General features: G+C 46.2%; 1 protein-coding gene across 1 annotated transcript; it reads right to left on the bottom strand.

Annotated features, from left to right (window-relative positions):
* Window positions 1-10,495: 10,495 nt before the first annotated feature.
* On the bottom strand, window positions 10,496-16,717 carry GPR148 (G protein-coupled receptor 148). Its single transcript, XM_070408735.1, is given in 7 exon segments — window positions 10,496-10,575; window positions 10,578-10,703; window positions 10,706-10,744; window positions 10,747-10,800; window positions 10,803-10,921; window positions 10,923-11,319; window positions 16,636-16,717. Coding segments are annotated over 7 exon segments (897 nt in total).
* Window positions 16,718-25,007: the final 8,290 nt, after the last annotated feature.

The following is a 25,007-nucleotide window of genomic DNA, read 5'->3' as shown; positions in this document are numbered from 1 at the left end:
GCAAATAATGTTGCCAATGCAGTGGGCTTTCTTATTTAGTAGATGGTTTCTTTTGCTGTGCAGAAGTTTTTATTTTGATGTAGTCCCATTTGTTTTTTTCTTCTTAGTTTCCATTGTCCTAGGTCACAGTGATGGCGAACCTTTTGAGCTCGGCATGTCAGCATTTTGAAAAACCTTAACTCTGGTGCCGTGTCACATATAGAAATTTTTTGATATTTGAAACCATAGTAAAACAAAGACTTATATTTTTGATATTTATTTTATATATTTAAATGCCATTTAACAAAGAAAAATCAACCAAAAAAATGAGTTCACGTGTCACCTCTGACACGCGTGTCATAGGTTCGCCATCACTGTCCTAGGAGCTGCATCTGTAAACATTTGCTACAAAATATGCCTGATATTTTTCTGCCTATGGATTCTTCTAAGATTTTTATGGTTTCCTGTCTTACCTTTAAGCCCTTTATTCATTTTGAGTTTATTTTTGTGAAGGGTGTAAGTTGGGGGTCTCCTTTCATTTTTATTTTATGTATCTGTCCAGTTTTCCCAGCACCATTTATTGAAGAGACTGTCTTATCTCCATTGTATGCTCTTGCCTCCTTTGTCAAATATTAAGTGAGCATAATGGATTGGGTAGATTTATGGGTTCTCTGTTCTGTTCAACTGGTCTATAAGTCTGTTCTTGTGCCAATAACAGGCAGTTTTGAAAACAGTGGCTTTGTAATATAGCTTGATATCTGGTATTGTGATTCCTTCCAATATTGTTCTTCTTTCTCAGAATATTCCAGGTCTTTTTTTATTCCATATGAATTTTTGGAGTTTGTTCTGGGTCTATGAAGTATGCAATTGGTATTTAAATGGGGATTGCATTGATTCTATAGATTGCTTTGGGTAGTTTGGATACTTTAATGATGTTGATTCTACCAATCCATGAACATCGTATGTTCTTCTATTTGTTTATGTCTTCCTTTATCTCTTTTTTTCAACACCCTGTAGTTTTCCTAGTATATATAAGTCTTTACTTGTTTAGTTAAGTTTATTTCTAGGTATCTTAATTTTTTTTATTGTTGGAATGGTAAATGGGATTTTGTTTTTGTTTTTGTTTTTTGTTTTCTTAGTTTCTCTTTCTGTGAGTTCATTGTTGGCGTATACAAAAGCCATAGATTTCTGGGTGTTAATTTTGTATCCTGCTATATTGCCAAATTCATTTATTAAGTCTAGTAGTTTTTTTTTGATGAAGTCGTTAGGGTTTTCTATGTAGAATATCATGTCATCTGCAAAGAGTGACAGTTTTACTTCTTCTTTCCAATTTGCATGCCTTTTATTTCTTCTTGTCTGATAGCACATCCAGTACTGTGTAAAACAGGGGTGGTGAAAGTGGGCATCCCTGTCTTGTTCCTGTTCTTAGGGGAAATGGTTTTAGTTTTTGCCCATTGAGTATGATGTTGGCTGTAGGTTTGTTGTATAAGGCTTTTATTACATTGAGGTATGATCCCTCTATTTCCATTTTGCTGATGGTTTTTACAAGAAAGGGTGTTGTATTTTGTCAAGTGCTCTTTCTGCATCAATTGATATGACTATGTGATTTTTATCTCTCAATTTGTTTATGTGATGTATCATGTTTACTGATTTGTGGATATTGTACTATCCTTGCATCCCTGGGATAAATCCTACTTGGTCATGGTGTATGATCTTTCTGATGTAATGCTGGTTCTGATTTGCTAGAATTTTGTTGAAGATTTTAGCATCTATGTTCATCACAGATATTGGCCTGTAATTCTCTTTCTTTATGGTGTCTTTATCTGGTTTTTGTATTAGGGTAATGTTGGATTTATAGAATGAGCTTGGAGGTGTTCCTTCCTCCTGAATTTTTTGGAATAGTTGAGGAGGATAGTTTTTAGTTCTACTTTGAATGTTTGGTAAAATTCCTTGTGAAGCTGTCTGGCCGTGGGCTTTTGTTTGCTGGAAGCTTATGGATGACTGCTTCAATTTCCCCCATAGTTATCAGCCTATTGAGATTTTTAGATTATTCCAGATGGAGTTTTGGAAGGTTGTATTTTTCTAGGAATATGTCCATTTCCTCTAGGTTGTGTAGTTTGTTGGAATAAAGTTGTTTATAGTATTTTTTTAACAATCCTTGGTATTTCTGTGGAGTCTGTTATTTTGCCTCTTTCATTTCTGATTTTGTTTATTTGGGTCCTCTCTCTTTGCTTCTTAGTGAATCTGTCTGCAGTGTTTCTCAACCTTCTGGCCCTTTAAATACAGTTCCTCATGTTGTGACCCAACCATAAAATTATTTTCATTGCTACTTCATAACTGTAATGTTGCTACTGTTATGAATCATAATGTAAATATATGATATGCAGGATGGTCTTAGGCGACCCATGTGAAAGGGTTGTTTGACCCCCAAAGGGGTCGAGACCCACAGGTTGAGAACCACAGGTCTAGAGGTTCATTTATCTTGTTTATCCTTTCAAAGCACCAGCTCTTGGTTTTATTGATCTTTTGTACTGTTTTTTTGGTCTCTATGTCATTTATTTCTGCTCTGATCTTTATTATCTCCTTCATTCTGCTCACTCTGGGCTTTTCTTGTTGCTCTCTTTCTAATTCTTTATGTTGTAGAGTTAGATGATTTATTACGATTTTTTCTCATTTTTTGAGGTAGGCCTGTAGAGTTATAAACTTCCCTTTCAAGACTGCTTTCACTGTGTCCCATAGATTTTGGATTGTTGTGTTTTCATTGTCATTCATTTCCAGGATGTTTTTAATTTCTTCATTGATCTCTTTGGTAACCCAATCATTGTTTAATATGCTATTCAGCTTCCAAGTGTTTGAATTTCTTGATTGTTTTTATTGTAGTTTATTTCTAATATTATGATACTGTGGTCTGAGAATATGCTTGATATGATTTCAATTTTCTTGAATTTGGAGAAACTTTGCCTGTGACCCAATATGTGGTCTATCTTTGAAAATGTCCCATGTACATTTGAGAAGTACATATATTCCGTGGTTTTGGGGTGAAATGTTCTGAAGATGTCAATTAAGTCCATCTTATCTAGTGAGTCATTTAGGATTGATTTATGTCTCTGCTGATTTTTTGTCTAGATGATTTATCCATTGATGTTAGTGTGGTATCAAAATACCCTACTATGATTGAATTGTTGTCAATCTCTCCCTTGATATCTTTGAGGAGTTTTTTATGTATTTGGGTGCTCCTGCATTGGGTTCATATATGTTTACCAGGGTTATATCCTCTTGTTGTATTGATTCCTTTAGTATTATGAAGTAGCCATTTTTTTCTCTTGTTATGGCCTTTACTTTGAGGTCTATTTTGTCAGATATAAATATTGCTACCCCAGCTTTTATTTTCATTTCCATTTGCCTGAAACATATTTTTCCATCCCTTCATTTTCAGCCTGTGTGAGTCCCTTGTTCTGAGGTGGGTCTCTTGTAGACAGCATATATATGGGTCATGTTTTCTTATCCATTCAGCCACTCAATGTCTTTTGATTGGAGCATTCAGTCCATTTATGTTTAAAGTTATTATCGATAGGTACTTGTTTGTAGCCATTTTTGGTTTTGGTGCCTGTGTTCCTTCTTTCCTTTTTATTTATTCTTTTTACACCAGTCCCTTTAACATTTTTTGCATTGTTGGCTTGGTAGTGATAAACTCCCTTAGCCCTTTTTTGTCTGTGAAGCTCCTTATTTCCTCTTCAATTTTGAATGATAGCCTTGCTGGATAGAGTATTCTTGGATTCAGTCCCTTGTTTTGCATCACTTTGTAAATTTCCTTTTGTTTATTTCTGGCCTGATTTGTTTCTGTTGAGAAATCATTTGATAATCTAATGAGAGTTCCCTTGTACATAACATTCTGTCTCTATCTTGCAGCCTTTAAGATTCTCTCTTTGTCCTGAACATTTGCCATCATAATTACGATGTGTCTTGGTGTGGGTCTTTTCAGGTTCATCTTGTTTGGGACTCTGTGATTGTGTGATTTTTTTTCTTCCCCACATCAGAGAAGTTTTCTGACATTAGTTCTTCAAATAAGTTTTCTAACCCTTGTTCCTCTTACTGTCGTTCTGGCACCCCTATTATTTGTATGTTGCTTCGTTTCCTGTTGTCCCAAAGTTTTCTTTGTCTCTCCTCCTGTCTTTTAATTTTTTTTTCTAATTGCAGGTCAGTTTGGGTGTGTTTTGCTTCCCTGTAATGTAATTTGCTAATTTAGTCCTCTGCTTCTCCTAGCCTACTGTTGAAACTTTCCATAGTGTTTTTTATTGCAGCTATATCACTATTTCTCCTTGATTCTTACATAAGTTGTTGATTTTTTCATTCATCAGGTTCATGAACTGTACGACCCTTATTATGAATTCTTTTTCTGGCATATTGCATGGCTCCATTTCACTTAGTTGCTTCTCTGGCTATTCCTCCTTTCCCTTCCTTTGGGGGTTTCTTTGTCTCCCCATTTTTGCTCTGCCTAAGGATCTAGGTGTCGAGTTGTGTGGGGGCTGTTTCTAGGGTAGCAGCAGCTCCTCAGGCATCAGCTGCTCCTTGGGCAGTTGCGGCAGCGTCTGCTCCTCAGTTGGTGGCAGCTCCTCTTGTGGGCACTGCTCGTGTTGCTTTTAGCAGCAGTGGTGCCACCTCTGGCTGGCGGAGGCAGGCTGCTCACCTGGCTGCTGCTCTCCTGGCTGCTGCTCCCCAGGCAGGGATGGGCTGCTCACGAGGATGCTATTCCTTGGATGGGGGTGGGCAGCTCATGAGGCTGCTGCTCCTCAGATGGGGGTGAATTGCTCATGTGGCTGCTGCTCCTCAGATGGGGGTGGACTGCGTGCGGTTGCTGCTCATCAAATGGGGGCGGGAAGCTAATGCAGTTGCTGCTCCTCAGACAGGGGCGGCTGCTCACATGGCTGCTGCTTCTCAAATGGGGGTGAGCTGTGCGTGGCTGCTGGTAGTCAAACGGGGGCAGATAGCTCACACAGTTGCTGCTCCTCGGACAGGGGCAGGCTGCCTGTGTGGCTGCTGCTCCTCAGACGGGGGCGGGCTTCTCACGCTGCTGCTGCTCATGTGTTTGTGGTACCCTGTGCAAAGCGTTGGGCCAGCCAGAGAGGAATGTGCTTTGGAACTCACAGGAGCCTGTGGCTGGGGTGGCTGGAGTCTCGACGACAGTGGGACTGCACCCAAGGCAGCAGGTCCCTGGCAGGGGTGGCTGTAAAGTCCCAGGTGGTGTCTGAGGGTACCCTAGGTGGAGGTGAGGCTGGGCTCTCAGTCACAGCAGCTCTCCCCTTCAAGAAGATGCAGCCTCTGTGGTAGAGCCAGCCTCCCCAGGACTGTTTGCAATTGTAGCAGAGCCTGCCCATCTAGGCGAGCTCGGTCTGCCTGTCCTGCAGGATCTAACTGTCCCTCACTCATGTACACACACACACACACACACACACACCACATCCACACACTCCCCTTTCTCTCCCTCACTCACTCACACTCTCTCCCTCACTGCTGCCTTTTTCCTGCCTCTGTAGTTGGGTCTGGAGTGTCTGGAGTGTTATTGACGTTTTCATGGATGGAGTCTCCTCTCCAGGTGTCTGGTTATGTGGCTCGCTTTCTACCACATTGATCAAACAGGAAAAAATGCAGCTCAGCAAGATATGACACAAAGGGAACAAAACACGAATGTACTCATGACACCTATAAACCCAATATAAGTGACCACCAGAGAAAAGAGAATTAGGGGAGAGAAAAGAGAGTGCAAATGATATCAAGGAGAGAAAAAATGGTGGGAAAAGAAAAAGAAGAAAAAGGGAAATACACACACACATACACACACACACTCTCTCTGAGTGGCCAGATTATTAAGACCACCTGACGTTTGTAGGCAAATTAGCCATACACTGCATTGTATGTGATATGGAAGCTGAAGGTCTGTTCAAACACCTTTTCTGTCTGCAGTTACCAAGATAAAAAAGTCTCCAATTCTCACAGGAACACAAGGATTGGACAGTCGAGCATTGGAAAAAAGTCATGTGGTCCGATGAATCACGTTTCTAGTTGCATCATGCAGATGGCAGAGTGAGAATTTGGCAGAAACAGCATGAAAGCATGCACCCCACATGCATGAGTACAACCCTTCAAGCTGGTGGGGGCAGTGTTATGGTTTGGGGCATGTTTTCCTGGCATGATTTGGGCCCTTTAATTCATGTGGAACAATGTCTGAATAGCACAACATACCTAAGTATCGCTGCTGATCAGGTTTATCCTATCATGTTGATGGCGTATCCCAATGGAGATGGCTTCTTCCAACAAGACAATGCACCATGCCATGGTGCTCGTATTGTGCAGGAGTGGTTTCAAGAACATGAGGGAGACTTTACCTTGCTTAGGTGGCCCCCACAATCACCAGATCTCAATCCAATTGAGCATTTGTGGGATGAAGTTAAAAGAGCCATCAAGCGGATGGTTCCACAACCATCAAATCTCACAGAACTGGACAGTGCTATTCATCAGGCATGGTGTCAGATTCCTTGCATCACCTTTCAACATCTCGTGGAGTCAATGCCAAGAAGAATCACCACAGCATTGAAGGCAAAAGGTGGCCCAACGAAGTATTGATGGGGTGGTCATAATAATCTGGCCACTCAGTGTATATATATGGAGAAAACACCACAGAACAAACAGATAAACCAAAAAATGCAAACACCAAACACTCAGAAAAAAGGGTGGGGGCAGAATCTGTAGAGGCTGAGCTTATATACAGGAAATAAGGTTAAGGAATTGGATAAATATGGGGTGGACCTCAGCTCAGTATAGAGGAAGTAGGAAGAGGATGAGTGGATAAGAAGAAAGAGAAAGAGAAAGTAGAAAAAAATTTAAAAATTAATTAAAAAATAGGATAAAATAAAAATAGAAAAAATAGAAATATAATGATGAAAAATAATGCTGGAAGAAATAAAAATAAAGAAACAAACAAAAAATGGAAATACAGAAAAAAGAAGAAAAAGAGAGATAACAAAATAATAATAAAATAAAAATGAAAAAGTTAAGTGTCCACCAAGTTTTAATGTCCCATGACGGCTGTTTAAGATCCCATTCTTCTGTACTGTCTGCCATTTCTTAGTTTCCTGTTAGATTGTTGAAGTTCCAAGCAGTCCACTGTCCTCTGTTTGTGACTATTTCCACAGCCTTGACTACCAGCTGGCAGGATCAATCTTCCCACTTAGCTTACCTGCTTTCAATCTTAATCTCTCAAGTGGCTGTTTCTGACAGAGCTATAGTTGGGGAGGTTGCCGAATGGCTTTCAGGGACTGAAGGGTCTCTCAGATTTTTTTTGTATCCTTTGTAGCACTCAGGGTGTAGTCTGGGTGTTGTGATATTAATTGTCTGGAGACTGCAGGGAGGGGCTATCTCTTCAGGAGATAATGGCTGCCTAGGTCTAGCACGTCAGGTATGACTCAATGCCAGACTCCTGGCCACCTCTCCCTGAGCAGTTCCTCTCCCCAGCCTCTCTCCAGACTCCACAAGTCTGCAGCTCAGCCATGGGTGTGTTTGTATTTGAAAAGTCCTATGAACTGGGTTTAGTGAATAAAAGCAAAGACCAATGAGGGGAAAGAGCTGTGACACTGCGAACCCCTCTCCCCTCTGGCACGGTGTGGCTTGGGCAGTTGTTCAGGCTACCCCCTCGGGGCTCAGCCTCTCATGACTGTGGGCTTAGATGTAGAATCCCCTGCTGTCAGCTGCCTTGTCCCACGGGAGGTGGACTTGGTGCCGTGTGGCTTCCTTCTGACCCTCTGGGCTTGGAAGTCTTGTAATTCTTTCCAGCCCAGATCCCTGATTTTACCATTCTCCAGGAGTCCTCTCCTCTTCCCGGCTGTGAATTGTCTCATCAGCTGTGTCTACTTCACCAATTCAGGGTGGATGTTATTCAATTTAGTTGCTCCTATATGCTCCAGGACAAGGCTCGGGACACGTCTGCCTATTCCACTGCCATTTTGTTTCTCCTGAAACTTAGCTTTAATTCTGTCAGAAGGGTGGCTTCTACTTAAGAATTCTAAAGGAATTTTCTCCGTCTTCTGCATGGCACCAATATTAAGGCAGGCAGTTCTCTTGCTGCTTTCTTAGTTCTGATTTATCCTTGTTCTGAGACTGTAATCTCTTGGGGTCCCAGCTTCATAGAGTCTCTATGTCACTCTTCATAGTAGGTGTATCCTGGGTTTGCTTTCTTCCCTCCTATATCCCGAGTAGCTGCCAAAATGGGAGCACCTCGTCCCAGATTCAACAGATCTGCCTGTGTACTTCTTGGGTTCCAGTTTTCAGTAATGTTTTGGCTTCTGTGTGTTTGTCAGCAGCTATGCTTCATCAATGCCCGTGAAAGGTGTAGAGGAAGGCAGGAGAAGGGAACAGATCAGAGCCTTGACCCACTTTGACCAGAACTCTTTCATTTGCTTCCATTTACAAGTAGGGTTATGGTGTCACTATACTTAAAAACCGCTGAAATGTTGAGAACCTTCAATTGGAGTCATCTTAAAGGTCCTGTTTGTGGATGAAAAGAGGTCATAAATCTGACAAACTCAGGAGAGGCTTGCATCACAACCCTGCAGACTCAGAGATCTAAAATCCTATCTAATAATAGACAAACATGGTAATTAACCATACCTCTGCTACACTTTCCATTGGCTAATCAGCAGGATATGCAAATTTACTGCCAACAAAGATGGCGGCCGGCAGCCACGCAGCTGAAGCGAACATGAGGCTTGCTTGCTCCAGTGATGGAGGAAGCCAAGGTTCCCCACCTGCTGCGGCTGGGCTCTGAGCTACGGATGCAACAATGTTGCAATTATAGAAGCTAAACAAACCCCAGATACCTGCTTTCAGCCACAGCGGGCTCAGAGCTTAGAGCGCCAGTGATGGTAACAGAGTTTCAATTATAGAAACTAAACAAACTCAGATACCTGCTTTCAGCCAGCCACGGCCTCAGAGCTGAGAGCCGGCTCCAGCTCCAGTGACAGCTATAGAAGGTAAATAAATCCCAGAATAAAAAAAAAAAAAGAAAAAAAAAAGAGGCTGGGAGCTTCAGTTGCCCGCCAGCCTGAAAATGGCACTCAGCCCCTCACCAGACTGGCCAGGCACCCCAGTGGGGACCCCCCACCCTGAAGGGGGTGTGACCAGCTGCAAACAGCCATCAGCCCCTCATCCAGGCTGGCCAGGCACCACAGTGGGGACCCCCACCCTGAAGGGGGTGTGACCAGCTGCAAACAGCCATCAGCCCCTCACCCAGGCTGGCCAGGCACCCAAGCAGGACCCCCACCCTGATCCGGGACACCCTTCAGAGCAAACCAGCTGGCCTCCTCCCGTGCACCAGGCCTCTATCCTATATAGTAAAAGGGTAATATGCAAACTAACCCTAACAGCAGAAAGACTGGGAATGACTGGTCACTATGACACACACTGACCACCAGGGGACAGATGCTCAATGCAGGAGCTGCCCTCTGGTGGTCAGTGAGCTCCCACATGGAGGAGCTCTGCTCAGCCACAAGCCAGGCTGATGGCTGCCAGTACAGCAGCGGTGGTGGGAGCCTCTCCTGCCTTCTCAGCAGCGCTAAGGATATCCGACTGCAGCTTAGGTCTGCTCCCCGCTGGCAAGTGGACATCCCCCGAGTGCTGCCAAGCTGCCAGAGGGATGTCTGATTGCCATCTTAGGCCCAATCCCCCGGGGAGCAGGCCTAAGTCAGCAAGTGGTCACCCCTGAAGGGTCCCAGACTGCAAAAGGGCACAGGCCGGGCTGAGGGACCCCCTACCCCCAAGAGCACAAATTTTTGTGCACTGGGCCTCTAGTAACTATATAGGATGTTCTGAAAGTAAAACTTTTTAATTAAGAGTAGTGCATAGTGGGTAGTCATATCCTAAGGCAGTATTCTTCCCTGGCGAAGGTCAGTCTTCACCTTAGCTAAGTCTGTCTATTGTCTTTTTGTGTCTAGGATAACATGCCTAATAAACATGCCCTTGCAAAAACAATGTAATTTCCCTTTTTCAGACCCCCTCAGAGCACAGACACCACAGCAGAGCAAAGACTACAAATCCCCTCATTGTCATTATCATGTTAATTGTTGACCGATAATTGTCCTGTACCCACCTGTGTAAAGGAGGTATGTGGGTATTGTTTTACTTTTTATCCAATCTCAGAAGTTTCTCCACTTTGCTTTCTCCCACCTCCCCAATCTATTGCCAATGGATTTCATGTAATCCACTTGCGTCTTCTCTTTTGATTATAATGTGTAAAATAAGATACAGAATTGCCATTTTCTGGAGCATTTTCTCAATCCATTGAAGTTTTGCTTCCCAGCAATTGTCATCAGTTTGGCTCAAATAAACTCATAAAATTCTCTACAGGCTTGAATGTTTCTTATGTTGACATGTTCTACAATTATTGTGCAGTTTTGAGGATCTGGCTATAAATGGATGCTGATACATTGAACTTTAACTTTCGCCTGCCAGACTGAGAAGTCTAGATCTACTGAAAAATGGTGAAAATGTCACTGTGCCTCCTGGATGAGAAGTGGCCCCAGACTATCCCCAGCAGCCATCAGAAGCCAAGAGCACCTCACTGCTGGCTGCTGTGAGCCATATGTCAGTCCTGGCATCAATGTGGTGCTCCTTGGTCAGCACAATATCCAGGGAAAATGCCACCACTGAGCTCACATACAGTGTGATTAGCACTGGTGGATAAGCAGAGTGCTGCCTTCCTGGGAATAGCCTGAACCCAGAAACCTGAAATCCTGACCCCTGCATAGATCATGCAGAAACAGTAGGTGATAGAGCTGTGCATAGAAAGAAAATGCACAAGATGTGTGTGACAGTGACTAGGGGGCCATGGCTCAACTTGATGCCCAGTCTCAGCTATATGATACATGAGAATCCTAGCTCTCCAACCTGGCATCCTGCAAAGCCAAATGAGAAATATGGGGAAGAAGCAGGCCACCACATTCTGTATAGCTTCACAGGATATGAAGGAGAGGTAGTGCAGAGGACGAGCGACTGTTAGGTGGCTGTGCAGCACAGTGGCCATGAAGGACAAGGTGGTATTGGTGTAGGTAGTGAAGACAGAGTCTGTGAGAATACCACAGATGATGTAACCCTGGGCCCAGCTGCCCAGGTTACTGGAGGAGATGAACATATGAAAGATAATGTAGGCTGGATATGGGAGCAGGATGGAAGCCAGCAGCAGCAGCTCAGAACCAGCATGGCCACAGCCAGGAGAGCCAAGGGAGGAAGAACCATCGCAGCAGGAAATGGACACCCTGCGATCCCTGGGCTCAGGAAGGTGTTGCTGGCTGCCTAGGACATGCAAGGGAGCTTGCTGATGAGATGGTCAGGCTAAACAGGCTGTTGTGTTCAGGGGTCAAGGTGCCAACTGACACCCCCATAATTCCCAGCAGGAGTGGCAGGCTTTGTCATAGGTGATTGGTTCTGCACTTGCCCCTGGTATGGATCTCATCTACAGGGGTCCTGATAGTGCCACTCCTCTGCAGAGATACTGGGCTTGGGCAGGTCTTAGGAATGACTGTTTAACAAAAATAAAAACAACAATGCAAAATCATGCTCACATGCACTCATGCACATCTCTGCTAGCTGTCCAGGCTGCATGTGTGTGTGTGAGTATACCTAAACAGATCAGTTCATTGTGATGATTTGTTGGTCACTGACCTCTTGATAAGTGTCCCCCATTTCAATTTCCCTCAAACCTGTCTGGTAAGCCAGCAGGGAGGGCACAATACTCACTACATTGGATTGGATCATGGGTGAGAGGCCAGAAAAGAAAGAACAGCGTCTGGGAGCTAGAATTGCCAGGCCTAACCTCTGAATGGGGCTGCACATGGCAGGAAATGAGGCCAGGATGGAGAAACCTTGGCAGGCTCATACTCTTCCTCACAGAGCCCTGGGCCACAGCCCCCATGAGAGGGACAGTGTGTGTGTGTGTGTGTGTGTGTGTGTGTGTGTGTCCCACACCTTTCTACATGGGACTTCACATGGAAGAGTACTCAGCCATCCATGTGTGGGATCCCTGTGTGGTAGGAAGTCCCTGCCATAGTCTGGCAGATAGAAGCCCATAGAAGCTAGGCAGAGGTCCTCAAACTATGGTCCGCGGGCCACATGCAAATACAAATATTGTATTTGTTCCTGTTTTGTTTTTTTTACTTCAAAGTAAGATATGTGCAGTGTGCATAGGAATTTGTTCATAGTTTTTTTTTTTTAAACTATATTCCGGCCCTCCAACGGTCTGAGGGACAGTGAACTGGCCCCCTGTTTAAAAAGTTTGAGGACCCCCGAGCTAGGGGAAGAGAAGGAAGTAGAAGAGAGAAGAGGATAGGAGACTCGTGTGTGTCAGCTGGGCAGCTGGGACATCTCAGGTTATCCAGAGGTGTAGACAGTTGTGTGCAATTGGCCTGGGCCCATGGTGGGAAGGCCAAAGGGATGGGACTCAGGCTTCATGCTTTGAAGATCCTGGTTGTGTGGCCTTGAGAAGATTTGCTCACATGTATACATTTGTTTTCTTATTTGTAAATGTGAATGCTTCTCATGGAAACCTCATGGAAGTGTCGCAAAAATCCAGAGGTTTTAATCAGGTGCAGCCCATACCTCCTAACACACTCTCCAGGAGCTTCAGTCCTCTCTGCTTACAGATCCCCTTGTCATCACTGCAGAAACAGCTGCACTGCTACTCCATGCCCCTGGGCCCTCCCACAGCCCACCCAAGGCCCCCCAAATTCTGCCTAGCTGGAGAGAGAACTACCATGGAGCTCGGGCCTTCCTCAGCACAGCCAGATTGTTATTAGGGTCAGAAGGAGACAGGAATTTTAGAGACTGAGTCATGAGAGGGCCAGACTTGCATTATATATGCCACCTAGACCAGAATCAGTAGGTGACACAGTTGCCTCATCCCTCAACCATGGATCCTCTGACCACACAGTGTCACTGCCTCCCTTCTCTCTCTCAATGGTGTTATAGTCCGAAGACTTCAAAGGAACCCTATCTCTGCCTCTCATCATTAACTGTGATCTTGGCTAAATTACCTTGCCCCTATGGGCCTCCGTGGACTCACCTGGGGTCCAGGATGCGAATGTGTCTGTCCTTAAAGGCCAAAAAAGGGGGAGGGGGGGAGGAAAGAAAAACAAAACAGTTCAGAGAGTAGAAAGGAATAAAGTAGTTTAAAAGAGAAGGAAGAAAGGAAAGAAAGAAGGAGTTTATTCTTATGTATGGTTTAAGTTGGTGGTCTAGTTTTTTTGTTTGTTTTTTTGCATGTATCTGTCCAATTATCCCAACACCATTTATTGACTAAACTGTCTTTACCCCATTGTATGTTCTTGTATCCTTTGTTAAAAATTAATTGCCCAGCCCTAGCTGGTTTGGCTCATTACAGCCAAGGGCACATGTCCAGGTTGTGGGCTCGAGCAGGAGGCAGCCGATCAATGATTCTCATCATTGATGTTTCTATCTCTCTCTCTCCCTCTCCCTTCCTCTCTAAAATGAATAAAAAAATATATATTTTTTAAAAAAAATAATTGGCCACATAGGCAGTTTATTTCTGGACTCTCTATTCTGTTCCATTGATCTATATTTCTGCTTTTATGCCAGGGTCATAAGTTTTGATTACCATAGTCTTGTAGCATAGTTTCATGTCAGGTAGCATAATACTTCCTACTTTATCCTTCTTTCTCAAATTTCTGTGGTTATTCGGGATCTTTTGTGGTTTCATATACATTTTTTTGATTATTTGTTCCAGTTCTGTGAAATATACCATTGGTATCTTGATAGGAATTGTATTGAATTTATAGATTACTTGAGTGGTATAGACATTTTTATTATGTTAATTCTTCCTATTTATGCTTCCATTTACTTTTATCTTCTTTGATATCTCCTTCAGTGTCTTAAAATTTTCTGAGTACAGGTCTTTTACCTCCTTGGTTAAATTTATTTCTAGGTACCTTATATTTTTTTTGATGCAACTGTAAATGGGGTTTTTTTCAATATCCCTTCCTTATAGTTCATTATTGGTGTATAAAAATGCAACTGATTTCATAATTTTTATTTTATATTCTGCTTTCTATAAAAATATATTTTTAATTGATTTCAGAGAGGGAGAGAGAGATAGAAACATCAATGATGAGAGAGAATCATTGATTGGCTGCCTCCTGCACATACCCTACTGAAGATCAAGCCCACACCTGGGCATGTGCCCTGACCAGGAATCGAACCATGACCTCCTGGTTCATAGGTCAATACTCAACAACTGAGCCACACTGGCCGGCTGTTTCCTACTTTTTCACTGAATTCATTTATTAGGTCTAGTAGTTTTTGATGGAATCTTTAGGCTTCTCTATATATAGTATCATGACAGTTTTACTTCTTCCTTTCCAATTTGGATGCCATTTCTTTCTTTATTTTATTTTTTTTCTTTTCTCATTTACTTCTTGTCTAATTGCTGTGGCTATAACTTTCAGTCCTATGTTGAGTCAGAGTGGTGAAAATGAACATCCCTGACCTGTTCCTGATCTTAAGGAAAATGCTTTTAGTTTTTCCCCATTGACTATGATGTTAGCTGTGGGTTTATCCATATGGTCTTTATTTTTATTTTTTAAAATATTTTAAATAAGTTTTTATTTTTCAATTACTCTTTATATTCACTGTTATTCTGTATTAGCTTCAGATGTGCAGCAAAGTTGTTAGAAAATTATGTACTTTGCAGCATGGTCCCCCACTGCTTCAAGAAGCCAACTGGCGCCATATATATTTATTTTAATACTAGTGGCCTGGTGCACAGATTTGAGGACATTGAAAGGAAATTAATTAGAAGAAATATTTTGATATCGCTATTTGCTCTTTCTCTATAATAGAAGTGACAGAGATGAAAGAAAATTAGTAAAATGTATATGAAAATAATATATAAACTGATTAATAAATAAACAAAAACAACATGTTATAACAACAAAGACATGATATAAAAACAACAAAAACATAATATAAAACAACAAAAACATGATATAAAAACAACATTGATAAAAACAATGACTGGTAAATGGATTAAACTTATTCTCATATCTCCTTGTATACCACATTAAGAGTAAAAACACTTTCAGAGTGCTTCACTAATTTCCCTTGTGATGAAGTATTTACAACTTTAACATCACACGCTCTTCGAACTGAAGAGAAAGCAACATATAACTGACCATGTCCAAAAATGGGTTCAGGTCAGAATATTCCTATCTGTCTAGAGTTTGTCCTTGTGATTTATTAATAGTCATCGCAAATGCTGGCATCATGGGAAACTGTCTTTGAATTAATTTAAATGAGAGGCCAGTGTCAGACAGGGACAAATATCGTGCATGTGTGAGTCAACGTTTATTTTTAAACTAGAGGCCCGGTGCATGAAATTCATGCACTCGGGGGGTGGGGGGGGGCCCTTAGCTCAGCCTGTGTCCTCTCACAGACCAGGAGCCCTTGGGGGGTGTCCCGCCACCGCCACTGCTCTTGCCAGCTGTGAGCCTGGCTTCTGACTGAGCACCACTCCCTCTGTGGGAGCGCACTGACCACCCAGGGGCATCTCCTGCATTGAGTGCCTGCCCCCTGGTGGTCAGTGCGCATCATAGCGACCTGTTGTTCAGCTGTTTGGTCGATTTGCATACTAGCCTTTTATTATATAGGATTGGCACAGTTCCAAAGTAGCTTTGAGACAGCTAATAAAAAAAAAGCAACAACAACAAAAAAGATGAAACAATACAGCAAATCCATTAGAGAGATGACAGGAGAGCAGGTACCAAACAAAACCATGAGAAGAAGATGGTTTCGATAGCTTTCAAAATCTCCTACAGAATGCAAAGAGACTGCTGACTGACTTTTTTTTAGCTTCAGTCTCTGAACATTTCCTTTTAATAGAAAAGGAAATGAACAGCACACTGGCTATTAACAACTAGGGGCCCAGTGCATGAATTTGTGCACCTTAAAAGGACTGTGGGCCGCGAGGCTGTGGTGGGCACAGGGTCTTGGCCCATCCTCCACACCCCTGCCCGGCCCCTCCTGCCATGGTCTCGGGTCCCCTGTCTGCCAGCAGCACTGCTCCCACCACCACTGCTCCCACATGCTGACAGTGTCGGCCCCGCTCACATCTGCTGATGGTGCAGGACTGGCACGATCAGCGGGTGTGAGCTGCGGGTGCTGCCCCAATCGCCACTCAGGAGCAGGGGGAGGTGGAGAAGCCCTCAGGGGTGATTGGAGCCAGAAGCCTCTGCTTGTACCCACTGACAACGCTGAGCAATCGGGACTGGCACCAGGCGCCAGCTGCGGGTGCAAGCGGGGCCGCCACTGGCAGTGGGTGCAAGAGGTGGCTACTGGCCCCAATCACCCCTCAGGAGCAGGGGGAGGTGAAGAAACCCTGAGGGGCAATCAGGGCTGGCAGCCACCGCTTGCACCCACTTATAGCGCTGAGCAATGGGCGCTGGGCACTGGCAGCAGGTGTGAGTGGGGCCAGCACCAGCAGCAGGTGTGAGCACTGGGCAAAACCGCAGTGCGTGGGAGCAAAGAATTTTCAGTAACCACCAGAGGCTTGTCCCGATGACAGCGACCAGCACCCTGCCTTTGTCTGGCACCCCTGCTCACCTGCTCCACCATCCCGCCGCAGCTGACGCCCACCATGTTCTGTGCTCTGCTGCCTGCTGCCCATGCCCACCATTTTCCACATGCTCCCCTTGGTTGTCAGCGCATGTCATAGTGACCGATTGTTCGGTTGTTCTGCCATTCGGTCTATTTGCATATTAGCCTTTTATTATAAAGGACTAAAGGCCTGGTGCACAAAATTTGTGCACGGGAGGGGGCTCCCCTCAGCCCAGCCTGCACCCTCTCCATTCCAGGACCCCTCAGGGGATGTCTGACTGCCAGTTTAGGCCCCAGGATCTGGCCTAAACTGGCAGTTGGACATCCCTCTCACAATCCAGGACTGCTGGCTCCTAACTGCTCACATGCCTGCTTGCCTGACCGCCCCTAACTGGACTGCCTGCCAGCCTGATCACCCCTAACTACCCCCCCTGCTTGCCTGGTCACCCCAAAAGCCCCCCTCTGCTGGCCTGGTCGCCTCTAACTGCCCCCCTGCAAGCCTGGTTGCCTGCAACTTCCCCCTTGCACCAGCATGATTGCCCCCAACTGTCCCCCTTGCAAGCCTGGTCGCCCCTCACTGCCCCCCTCTGCTGGCCTGGTTGCCCCTAACTGCCCCCCTGCCAGCCTGGTCGCCCCTCACTGCCCCCCTCTGCTCGCATGGTCACCCCTCACTGCCCCCCCCCGCCAGCCTGGTTGCCCTTAACTGCCCCCCTAGGCTGGCATGGACACCCCTCACTGCCCCCCATGAAAGCCTGGTTGCCCCTCATGGCCCCCCTCTGCTAGCCTGGTCACCCCCCACTGCCCCCCGCCCCTGCTGGACTGGTTGCCCCTCACTGTCCCCCTCTGCTGGCCTGGTCGCCCCTAACTGCCCTCCCCTACTGACCTGGTCATGCCCAACTGCCCCCCCCCCACCAGCTTGGTCGCCCCTTACTGCCCCCCCCCCCCCCCCCTGCCAGCCTGGTTGCCCCACGCAGCCTGGTGTTCAGTCGTTTGGTTGTCCCTCACTAACCCTCCTGCCAGCCTGGTTGCCCCATGCAGCCTGCTGCTCAGTCATTTGGTTGTCCCTCACTAACCCCCCTGCCAGCCTTGTCACCCCACTCAGCCTGTTTGGTCGTCTGTTCAGTTGTTTCGAATGTGACAGCCCCTGGCTCTTTACATATATATAGATTGCCAATGCACGTCATATGTACTGGCTAGTCAGTCCATCAGACGGTCAGATGGATGGGCGGTCAGTCACTTAGCCTGTTATATATATATATATATATATATATATATATATATATATATATATATATATAGACTAGAGGCCCAGTGCACAAAGATTTGTGCACTCGGGGGAGGGGGGGTTCCTCAGCCCGGCCTGTGCCCTCTCACAGTCTGGGACCTCTCGGGGGATGACCATCTGCTGGCTGAGGCCTGTTCCCCAGGGAATTGGGCCTAAGATGGCAATCAGACATTCCTCTGGCAGCCTGGTAGCCCTTGGGGGATGTCCACTTGCTAGTGGGGAGCAGACCTAAGCTGCAGTCGGACATCATTAGCGCTGCTGAGGAGGCAGGAGAGGCTCCCACCACCACTGCTGTACTGGCAGCCATCAGCCTGGCTTGTGGCTGAGCAGAGCTCTTCCATGTGGGAGCTCACTGACCACCAGAGGGCAGCTCCTGCATTGAGCATCTGCCCCCTTGTGGTCAGTGTGTGTCATAGTGACCAGTCATTCCCAGTCTTTCTGCTGTTAGGGTCAGTTTGCATATTACCCTTTTACTATATAGGATAGAGGCCTGGTGCATGGGTAGGAGCCAGCTGGTTTGCCCTGAATGGTGTTCCAGATCAGGGTGGGGGTCCCCACTGTGGTGCCTGGCCAGCCTGGATGAGGGGCTGAGGGCTGTTTTCAGGCTGGTCACACCCCCTTCAGGGTGGGCGTTCCCACTGGGGTGCCTGGCCAGTCTGGATGAGGGGCTGAGGGCTGTTTTCAGGCAGGCCAAGCCTGCAACTGAAGCTCCCAGTCTCTCCTTTTTTTTCTTTTTTTTTTATTCTGGGATTTATTTACCTTCTGTAATTGAAACTTTGTTGTGGCTCCAGCTCTGAGGCCGGCTGGCTGAAAGCAGGTATCTGGGATTTGTTTACCTTCTATAATTGCAACATTGTTGCATCCAGAGCTCAGAGCTAGGCCACGGCAGGCAGGGAACCTTGGCTTCCTCCATTGCTGGGGCAACCAAGCCTCATGTTCGCTTCAGCTGCGTGGCTGCTGGCCGCCATCTTTGTTGGCAGTTAATTTGCATATCCTGCTGATTAGCCAATGGGAAGCGTAGTGGAGGTATGGTTAATTACCATGTTTGTCTATTATTAGATAGGATTATTGACTATCTTCCCTGCCCTGTAATTTACATCTCTGTGGCTATATTGTAATTACCAATTTGGGTGGTCAGTGGCAATTTAGGTACAAGCTTAAACAAAAGAGGCTTCTTGCCAAATAGTGACATAAATATTTGGGTTATAGAAAGGCACACCTGTGCAGTGTATACAGTAAGATTGCTGTGTCCTTGCTCAGATTGGCCTTGAACATCTGGTATACTCTGGACAGGGCCCCCACATTCCACTCCTTACGCTGGTGATTTCTATGGGATACCCTGGCCCATCTGCCAGCACCTTGAGCACAGAGTCCACAACAGCAATACAAACTACAACATGTTATAACCAGTACTCCGGCCCCAATAGCAACACTCACAAATGCCCAGTGCTTTACTCCTGAAATCGATCCCACCAACCTCGGAGGGGGTCATGGGACATGGCTTGTATGGTCCGCACTTCCCTGTTTATCTCTTCCAGGGCACTGGTTAAATTCCCTTGGTTGTCAGGTATATATGTACAATATTCTACATGTATGATGACATAGGTGCCTCCTGTGAAGCAGTTAACAAATCTAGTGCTATTCTATTCTGCAGTATCACTTTGCACATCTACGTGGTTTCATCCATCATTAGGGTAAGGGCTTGCTGGGTCTGACTCAAGTCTTTAGCTATATTCTCAGCTAAGGCTGTTACTTCCAACTCTACCTTAATTGCTCCTCCCGCAGGAAGGAATACAGCTAAGGAGTAAAACCACCAGGAAGTCTATTTAACACAATGCCACCGGTGGTAAACTGAGTCCCAGTTATGGGGAATCTCTTCTAAAGTCTTAAGAATTTGCCCAGGGATGTAGGGCCTAACCCAGGTACATCGACCCGACCAATTCACAGGGAGGTAGGGACAGCCATACCTTCCACACACCCATAAGTATCCTGGAATCATCATATCTACAGGTTTTGTGCCTCTATAATGCTTTCCATTCTGTCGCTTCTGAACCTCAACATTAGTAGTTATGTTACAACACAAGTCTGGAGGCAGCCAGCCAACAACTCAATTCTTACTGAGTCACTGCTGCTCCACACACCTGTCTGCAGGGTCTCTTAATTCTACTTGTTCTCCTAGCAACCACCCCCAACCATTCCACACTGTATAACCAATAAAGGGGCGAGTATTGAGGTGGTCCCACCAGATCAGAGTGTCTATGGTTTGGTACACAGAATCCCAGGAGATGTCGTTGAAGTCTTGGTCAGTTAACCATGTCCAATTGGCAGTGGTGGCCAGATGGATGCGCCATGGAAATCCACTGGCTGCTCCTGGGGGAATTTCTGTGCACACCCAACAATGGGAGACATTATGCATTGAGCATAGGTGTGTGCCCACAACACTACACTGTTAGCCAAGCTCGCCCTGATCAAAGAGACAAAAGAGAAACTGAAACCATCATAGAGAGATCACAGCCTTCTGGCAAGATGCAAGCAACTGTGTCTCTTCTAGACAGCACTGTGACTGGAATCAGAGGACAACCTGGCCAGTGATACCAAGTGGGATCTCCCTCTTCATAGGGGCCCGGTTTCACAAGGGAAGCTATGGGAAATCTGAGCACTGGCCAGAGGGGAATAGTGTAAGTCCCTTTTAACAATGTACCCCTCCTATGCTTTCTGGCTTGGACTTGCACTGTTACTTGCCAGGGCTGGATCAAAGGGTGCAACTGGAACTTGTAGTCGTACCCACTTCCCCAGGGCCCTTCCCCAGTAACAGTCCATGGCCAGGTCCACACTGCCTCTTTCCCCTCTGCCAAGTGGGCAGGTGTGTAGGCAGCAGCAAAGTTCCAGATGGGTGTACCTTGGGGCGCAACAGTTCATTTGTTGTTTTTACCTGCACATGCAGCGTCTGAGGATACCTCCACATCATTAACTCAAAGGGGGAAGCACTGGCTGTTCATTCAATCATCTAGCCCAACTTTTTAGGCTAGGTGGGTCCACCCCTAGGCAGAGCTTGTCTTTCAACAGGCCGTTATACTGTTCAATCACCCCAGCAGCTTGGGGATTATATGAAACGTGAAACTGCCAAGCTATATCCTGGGCCTTGGCCCAGCTCTGTACCTCCTTCCCTGTGAAATGGGTTCCATTATCACTTGCTATGCTAAGGGGTCACTCATAGGTGGCCCCCAAGTGTTCCAAACCATGGACAACTGCCCATTGGGTGGCCTCTCTTGCAGGGTAAGCAAAAAGGAGGCTGGTGGCAGTCAGGGCATAGTTAAAACCCTAGTCCAGAGGGAGAGGCCCAGTGAAATCCACCTGCCAATGTTGCAGAGGGGTCCCTCCTCTGAGGACATGGCCCTTCTTCTCTTGGAGGCCATATTGGGGGGGGGCAGTGTCTGAGCACGGCAGGGACAACCTCGTACTGCAGCGAGGGGTTCCCCTGTGGATAAGGCCGGGCCCCACCTCTCAGCCACCTGCATCATTGTCTGTGGTCCCAAGTGCCCTAGTTTCCGATGGAGCCACCAAGCCCAATCTTCAGGGAAAGGTACTACCTCCCAAACCCTTGCCAAGGCATCTGCCTAATTGTTCCCAGGGGCTAACAATGGTCGATGGCCACTCAAATGATATATTGTTGCCTTTTTGGAAATCCCTACTTTCCATATATCCTTTCACATTTCCTGTCCCCACACGGGACGGTGTCCTACCAGCCACTGTTGCTTGTGCCATTGTGGCAACCACAAAGTCAAGCCTTTAAAGATAGCCCAGCTGTCTGTTACAATGACCAAAGGGCCAGGCTCCTTTGTCAACACCATCCAGACTGCTCTTGGTTCAGTCCATTGGCTACTTTGCCCAGTACCAGAATCAAACGACAGTTTGTCTGTATTTAAATGGACAGCCATTGCTGTACATGTAGCAGTGCTCCCCCTACTTGATCCATCTGTGTACCACATGGTCTCCGGGAGAGATGGCATAGCTTCTCGGAATGGACTAGGGAGTACCTCCTCCATAGGAGTTTCATCCCTTGACAGGGTCTCATATGTCACAGGACCCAACAGGGTTTGCAATTTCTGTGACAGAGGGCTGGTACTCACCACTGCCCTCTGTTCCAAATAGGCCTCCATTTTGCTAAAGTTGGGGTTTGTGCCACTCTCAACTTGGGTGTGGTCACCCAAGATCTAAGCCAACTGGCTATAGGACAGGCAGTCTTCATGAGCCGAGCACCTTACTTTGTGTTGTGATTGCCTCACAGGCCTGAAAGGCTACATAAATGGCAGTCAACTGCTTCTCATTGAGGGTGTACTGACACTTGGCCCCCTTGCACAGCTCAGACCAGAACCCAATGGGCACCCTTCTCTGCCCATGCTGTTGCCACAGACCCCAACCAAACCCTGATGGAGTAAGTTATGTCCAACTGGAATGGTTGTGTTAGATCTACAACCTGAAAGGTTTGGGCTTCTTGGTAACGAGAAAGGCCTCCTCAACTTCTGGAGTCCAGTGCCATGTCACCCCTGTTCCAGAATAACAGGTACAAGGGCCACAACAGTTGTGCCAGATGGGGATGAACACTCACCAATACCCTAAAAGACAACATAGGCCTGTAACTTTCACTGTTGTAGGTCGGGGAAAAGCCTGCACTTTGTCAATAACTGCCTCAGGTATCACCTTGGTCTTACTAGACCAGACAACTCCCAAGAATTTGACAGACAAGCCAGATCCCTGGACCTTGGCAGTCATTAACCACCCATACCCATGAGTTCAATGCCTGCCATAGGCTACTGGAAGCTGCATTCAATTCTGCAAAAGAATCAGAAGTTAGCATGATATCATCAATATAATGGAACATTGTCACTGTGGGAGGCTTGCCCTAGGTGGCTAAATCTTGTGCCACCAGACCATGACAGATAGTAGGGCTGTGTAAATATCCTTGAGGGAGAAAACAAAAGTCCACTGTCAACCTTCCCACGTAAAAGCAAACTGTTCCTGACTCCAGGGCTATATCTATGGAAAAGAAAGCATTAGCCAAATCCACCACATAGTGGAATCACCCTAACAACATAGTTAGGTGATTGATCAGATCCGTTATAGCCGGCATTGTGGAATGTAATGGGGTAGTCACTTTATTCAGTTCTCTGTAATCCACAGTCATTCACAAGGTGCCGTCAGGCTACTTCACTGGCCATACTGAACAATGTAGGGGCTGTGCGTGGGCTAGATGATCTTCACCTTCTCCAGCTGCAATATCTTCTGTCTGATTTCCTCTTGACCTCCTGGGAGGAGGTACTGCCACACCCACACCACCTGGCAGGGGTTAGGCAGTGTCACCACCATGTGATGTGGGTGCCCCCTTGTGGTAGGCTTTACCACACACACCCACAGGTGGAATTCACCCTGCATCATTGCAATTGTTAACCCTTTTAGCACGTCCACTCTCAAGATGTATTCTGGTGTGGGAGATATATACACAGTATAGACCTTTCAGCGGAAGGCGGCCAATACTCAGTGTCAAGGTTGCCTGCTGTACATGAACAGTTCTGCCTCCATATCTGTCTGTATATCTGTCAGGGTTACAATACAGTAAACTGTAGTCTGCACCCATATCAACCAGTGCCAACATACATTGCATGTTGCAGGGGTGGGGGTGGGGTGGGGAGAACCAATATATTGTGAGTTCAACATACGGCCGCCAGTCCTCCGGGTCCCCTCTCCTGATTGGGTTCCTTGGCCTGTTCCTCAGTCTAGGACATTAAGCTCCTCCTCCTCAGGGGAATCTAAATAGTCCTAGAGGCATACTGGTCTAGGGCCGTGGTCGGCAAACTGTGGCTCGCGAGCCACATGCGGCTCTTTGGCCCCTTGAATGTGGCTCTTCCACAAAATACCACGTGCGGGTGCGCATGTACAGTGCGATTGAAACTTCATGGCCCATGCGCAGAAGTCGGTATTTTGTGGAAGAGCCACACTCAAGGGGCCAAAGAGCCGCATGTGGCTCACGAGCCGCAGTTTGCTGACCACTGGTGGAACTGCCTTTCTTCAGTAGCTTCTGGAAATGCTTTCCTACCAGTAATTGCCTCCACAAGGCCAGCAGCACATCATTAGGCTGCTAATCTATCTTCTCTTTCCTAACCCCTGCAGCCAGCAGGTCCACCCACATTTGCGTGCAGGAGATTTTCACAGGCTCTGTCCCCACCACTTTTCTGGATCCTGAGCCCGTGGTCTTAGGCACCGCCTTATGTACCGTAGGCTTTTGCACAGTGATGGGTTTTGCTATTCCCTTTTCTCATCACTTGACTTTCACATCCCCCAAGCTGGCCATGGCTGTAATTACCTCATGTATACAGTGGTCTACCAAAAGGGTCAAAATAGCTGCCAGCCACCCAAATGCTGCTGGAGGGGCTGCAGCGAGAATCAAGTCTTTCCTACGCATCATAAAATGCTCATCATCAGGACCACAAGTATTCAAGTTAAACATGGCTTGTTTCGTGCCCATTTCCTGTATCACTTGCACTAAATCTACATTCATAGTCCATTTACTCATGGTTTCTGGCAATTCTCTGGCATCCTGCCAAATGCTTCGAGATGCCACCATTAACCAATCCATCAGGGAGTGATCTCCCTGTCTGACTCCCAAACAGTGACTGATCTGCAGTCACTGCCTCAAAGAGGGATGGGTCGTTATTGAGGCTAACTTCTCCATCTCGGCTGGAGATAGCTGCCAGCATCTCTCAGTGTTGCAATTTCAAGGCATTAGGAGCAACTAGTCTACCTGCCTGACAACCTTCTACTGGTCTTTGGGGATTGGGTCCATCAAGGGCAACGAAGCCTTCTCTAATGTCTCAACTTGCTCCCAGTCTTCCAAGGCATCAGGACCACTGCTACCAGATACCATAAACCAGTCAGAGGCCACATGTCCTCCAATGGGATAGATGGGGTACTTACCCCAGAATCCTGCCCAGTACTACACCAAGTTCCTTAGCCAGGGATTTGACCCTTCTGGGTGCAGGAAATTGGAAGAACACTCAGGTGCAAGCAGACAAGTGGGACATGCTTTATTACAACA

Source organism: Myotis yumanensis, unplaced genomic scaffold (genome assembly GCF_028538775.1).
Source record: "Myotis yumanensis isolate MYYU_CA2020_CCGP unplaced genomic scaffold, mMyoYum1.0.hap1 SCAF_3, whole genome shotgun sequence".
Taxonomy (NCBI): domain Eukaryota; kingdom Metazoa; phylum Chordata; class Mammalia; order Chiroptera; family Vespertilionidae; genus Myotis; species Myotis yumanensis.
Note: the sequence above shows the minus strand (reverse complement) of the source record. Positions and strands in the feature narration are given on the sequence as shown.